The 208-nt window shown below is 61.1% G+C and overlaps 1 protein-coding gene across 1 annotated transcript in view; it reads left to right on the top strand.

Annotated features, from left to right (window-relative positions):
- Positions 1-57: 57 nt before the first annotated feature.
- EOMES (eomesodermin) overlaps positions 58-208 on the top strand; it is a 2,755-nt gene continuing 2,604 nt past the window's right edge. The window contains exon 1 of the mRNA XM_010165081.1: positions 58-206. Within this exon, the coding sequence (XP_010163383.1) occupies positions 58-206 (149 nt within the window). The remainder of the gene's footprint in view (positions 207-208) is intronic.

Genomic DNA, 208 nt, shown 5'->3' with positions numbered 1-208 from the left:
CGCCCGGTCCCCCTGCCCGCCTCGCATGCGGTGTGCTTTTCTTCCTTCCCCAGGAGGATGTTTCCTTTCCTGAGCTTTAACATCACCGGCCTCAACCCCACGGCTCACTACAACGTCTTCGTGGAGGTGGTGCTGGCGGACCCCAACCACTGGCGTTTCCAGGGGGGCAAGTGGGTGACCTGCGGCAAAGCCGACAATAACATGCAAG

Source organism: Antrostomus carolinensis, unplaced genomic scaffold (assembly GCF_000700745.2).
Source record: "Antrostomus carolinensis isolate BGI_N321 unplaced genomic scaffold, ASM70074v2 scaffold28163, whole genome shotgun sequence".
Taxonomy (NCBI): Eukaryota; Metazoa; Chordata; class Aves; order Caprimulgiformes; family Caprimulgidae; genus Antrostomus; species Antrostomus carolinensis.
Note: the sequence above shows the minus strand (reverse complement) of the source record. Positions and strands in the feature narration are given on the sequence as shown.